Source organism: Antrostomus carolinensis, unplaced genomic scaffold (assembly GCF_000700745.2).
Source record: "Antrostomus carolinensis isolate BGI_N321 unplaced genomic scaffold, ASM70074v2 scaffold33113, whole genome shotgun sequence".
NCBI lineage: Eukaryota > Metazoa > Chordata > Aves > Caprimulgiformes > Caprimulgidae > Antrostomus > Antrostomus carolinensis.
Genome location: NW_010306428.1, coordinates 1 through 3,887, shown reverse-complemented (window position 1 = coordinate 3,887; position 3,887 = coordinate 1). Strand labels below are relative to the sequence as shown.

The 3,887-nt window shown below is 42.5% G+C and overlaps 1 protein-coding gene across 1 annotated transcript; it reads right to left on the bottom strand.

Annotated features, from left to right (window-relative positions):
* Positions 1-2,740: 2,740 nt before the first annotated feature.
* Positions 2,741-3,883, bottom strand: LOC104522766 (SKI/DACH domain-containing protein 1; the record flags this gene model as incomplete). Its single annotated transcript, XM_010165142.1, has 1 exon — positions 2,741-3,883. A coding segment is annotated over one exon (1,143 nt), but the record flags the coding sequence as incomplete, so codon positions are not given.
* Positions 3,884-3,887: the final 4 nt, after the last annotated feature.

The following is a 3,887-nucleotide window of genomic DNA, read 5'->3' as shown; positions in this document are numbered from 1 at the left end:
GGTGCCGGGCCTGGGGCGCTCCCTGCCCCGCTCCGGGGCCTGGAGTTCCCGGGCCGCGGGCAGGGCTGGGCGCCATATTTCACGTCCTCAACTCTACAGAGCCTATTTGGTATAAATTTATGCTTATTTCTCCCCCTCCCCCCCTCCCAGGATTATTTCGGGAACCTGAAAAGGCACCTCTGTAATTTACAATTCCCGGCCAAATCAGCGCATCTCTAATTGGAAGTAAACAGGGTCAGGGGAAAGTAAACAGGGTCAGGGGACGGAGTTACTTTGAAAGTGATGCGTTGTTTAATTGACAAGGCGAAATTTTAGGTTTCAAGTTTGCATATTGCACCTTTGTAGCTTTTGGGTTTCGGTCAAGGGAAGACCTTTGTCAAGCAGACACGGCTTTCTAACAGAGCGGGGGGCTTTCCTGAGCAGTACATTTTGTACGTATTTACAGTTCTCTGTAGAAATAAGGCTGTAATCTGTGCAGCTCTAAACATACGAATGTAAACATTCATCTCAGAACAACTTCAGTAAGCAGATTTTTCATGACCATCGTAATTTCAGCAGAGCGGTTAAGTATGCAATGCACCTTTTGCAATTGGCAGTTTAAACTGATGTGTGTGCCTGTGTGTGTGTGTGTGTGTGTGTGTGTGCTTGTGCATGCAGGGGGAAGGGTAACTCCACTGAAAGGCAATCGTTTACTCTTTCTAAATATATTTGGCTGCAGGTATTCTTAGACTAGGCCTTTTACAATGAGAGGAAAACAACGGTGTGGATATAGTAAACAGAGCTGAAATCAGTTAGTGACTGCTTGGACTATTTAGAGACACGAGGGGTTGGATGAGGGCAGCACAAAAGGCAGGAATTAAAAAAATTGAAACCCAGGCAGTGGATTGCCATCAGAAATGTTGACTTTGAGTCACACAGTAAACATTACATTGTTGCTTTGTTTTCCTTTTTTGATTTACGATAAATTATTCTCCCGAGATTGATCGATGAGTGGAATCCTTAAAATTTAATTTGGGAATGATCTAGTATAAATAAAATGCTAATCCAAATAAAGAAACTAGCAATTATTCATCCTAAACTCTGCTGATTCAGCAACTCAATTATAACTGCCTTTCTCAAGCTGCAAACTTTTCAGGCTGTTTTCAGAGTTGCTGTACCCGTCCTCCCCCCGCAAGAGACCTTCCCCCGGCCTCAGCTCTGCCTCCACCTCGGCCTCCAGCCTTTCTCTCTCTCTCTCTCTCTCTCTCTTTTTTTTTTTTTCCCTCTTCCCTTTCTTTTCAAGGGGTTGTGGGGGGGAGGGAGGGAAACAGTTAACCTCTTGAAGCGTATTTCCTCCAAATAAAAACAGTGAACTTACAAACGGAGAGGAAACCACGGATAACTCTGCAATAATTCAAAGTGTATGGAATCAGGATTTCTTTTTTAAACAGTGTTTTTAATTGAAAATAAAGCTAAAGCATGCTTTTCAACAGTGCAAATTTCCATAATTTTGATTTACTGCTTCCATCATCACAATATATTATACCAGCATGTCTGACCAAGGGCTAGACTCTAGAAGTCTGCCTGTTCGACTATTTCGATATTAAGTGCAAATATAGATAATTGCCTCTGATTGTCACGTGCAGTAGAAATGTTTCTGCTACATAGAGAGGATGGTATGGCAAAAAAACCCCACAACAAATTTCAAGGGATGAGGATAGAACCGGGAAGTGTAACATGGTTGAAACGCCTGAGTTTTGGTGCCAAAAAGCTATGAGTAACACGGTCTCCTCATTTTGTGTATTCTTTCCACTTACGGCCTCTCGTTTCACTTTCTGTGTTGTATTTACTGCTTTGCTATTTCCTCCAGCCAGCGTGAGGGGCTGGACCATAAATTGTGCTGCTGGCCGGGCAAATATTTCAGTTGCTTTGCAAGATTGTAAGGGGCATGTTCAGACCACAACTTAAGTATGACATTAGTGGGTAACAGTAACCTTATTTAAGACCTCTGGGTGAAACAAAAAGGCTTCCCAATTGCAAAGAGTGGCTGTACAAGTAAAAAGACACCCTTTTACCAAAAATAGAATTCCACATTTATTTACTGGTTTCAGATGAGGCAGCTTTTCCCAGCGCTGGGGTCGCAGGCGGACCCCAGCCTTTCCAAAACAGAGAAGAAGGAGTAAGTGCAACTGCTCTTCCAAAAAGACACCCCTGCACCCGAAAACAAAGCTCCCGAAAAGCAGGCTACTGCCACATTGAATTATAGTGAACCCTTACTGTGCAACCATGTAACTTAACAAACTTTAACTGAATTAACAGTTAGACTTCCATTTTCGAAATCTAGTGCATAAATTTAATGGCTCATTCTAATATTTATTATTCAACCTTTTGACATTTATTTGCAGCAGTTGAATTGAGGTACTGGTGCATTATTAGCATTTAAACAGTAAAGTGTTCCAGCTCTACCATAATAACTGAGTTTAACTTGAGTCTTTAGCCTGAAGTACTCTGTGGAATGTAACAAAACGAAACAAAAAAATTGCAAAAGAACAAAAAACATAAAAAAACCCAAGCCAAAACAAAAAAACACTGTTGTAATGGTAAAAGAAAATAGTAATCCGGTTTCTGTCTTCACAATGTGATAAAATAGGATTCCAAAAGTGTGTATAGCATTAATGGGCTTGTACAAACCATCCTGCAAAGTTTAAAAAAAGTAAGAAAGTTAAAGGTGGTTCAAGAAAATATTTTCCAAACTATTTTATTAATTAAATTTCCTGAATTTGTGGCTAGGTGGAAGAGGTATTGCAGAACCGCCCAGCTGCCATTTCCATACAGGATGGGCCTTGTGAGGTGGTTGGGAATCCTTAGTGGTGTTTAAGGAATAAGCTGGCAACAAATCCCCATCATTGCCAATAATTAGTGATGGTGGACAGGGAAAATTTGCCATGAAATTAAATGGCCTTTTCACTGCTGATGCTACATTGCTGGCTACCCTTTTGCGTCTATTGTTAACTGTAAAATCATCCAGTGTTCCTTCATGTGTCTCGATTTTACCTGTAGGACGTGGGCTTCGAGCTGATTTCAAATTTGGTTTGACTGGAGGAGTCTGCAGTACAGGTCGCTTTCCCAAAACCAGTGTCCTGTAATTTTTTCTCACCCTTGCTCCAAATTTATACTCCCCATCCTCAGGTTTTGGAGTACCTAAAGTGCATGAGAGGACCTGACTCTGAGTCAGCGGGTTTAAGGAAGTGGTTTCTTTCTCAGTGCATGCAGAATCTTCCTTGGCTGTTAATAAAGCGTCCTGGTTATTACTCTCAGTCACACCGTAAAACTCATCCTTAGTATCATTGCACTCACACTTTAGCTTATGTGTTGTAAGGTCAGGCTCATACTCGTCGTTCGCACTGCTGTCCTCTGTTTTGATTTGAATGCTGTGCAGGAATGGCAATGCCTTGTTGCCCGTATCAGTGCACTGGAGCTCAGCTGCTGCTGCTGCCCCTGGAGAAGCAGCATCCTCCTCAGGATCAGTTTGTAAAGAGGGCAAATCCGTGGCAAATTCAATACAATGAGGGATTTTGGAATCTTTCTCTGAATTTGCTGCCGCTGATGAAGAATCATTATTTAAGAACCTAGCAGCTATTGTATTGTTATCTGCACGGTGTGTAGTAGTTGCTTGAAGGCATTTCCTTGCCTCTCTGAGTATTCTTTGTTGTGGAAATGCATTGTTTGTCTTTGGGCTAGGTGAAGAGGCCCCCTTTGCAACACAGTTAATTGTTAGGTCAGTACTCTTGGCATTATTGGAAAATTCAGAGTGTGGGAATGTGATCTCGGATACCCTGTCATCTCTTATCTCCGCGAAGCAGCTCCCCAGGCCGCCGGAGCAGCGCAGCGCCGGGGCGGCGGGAGCC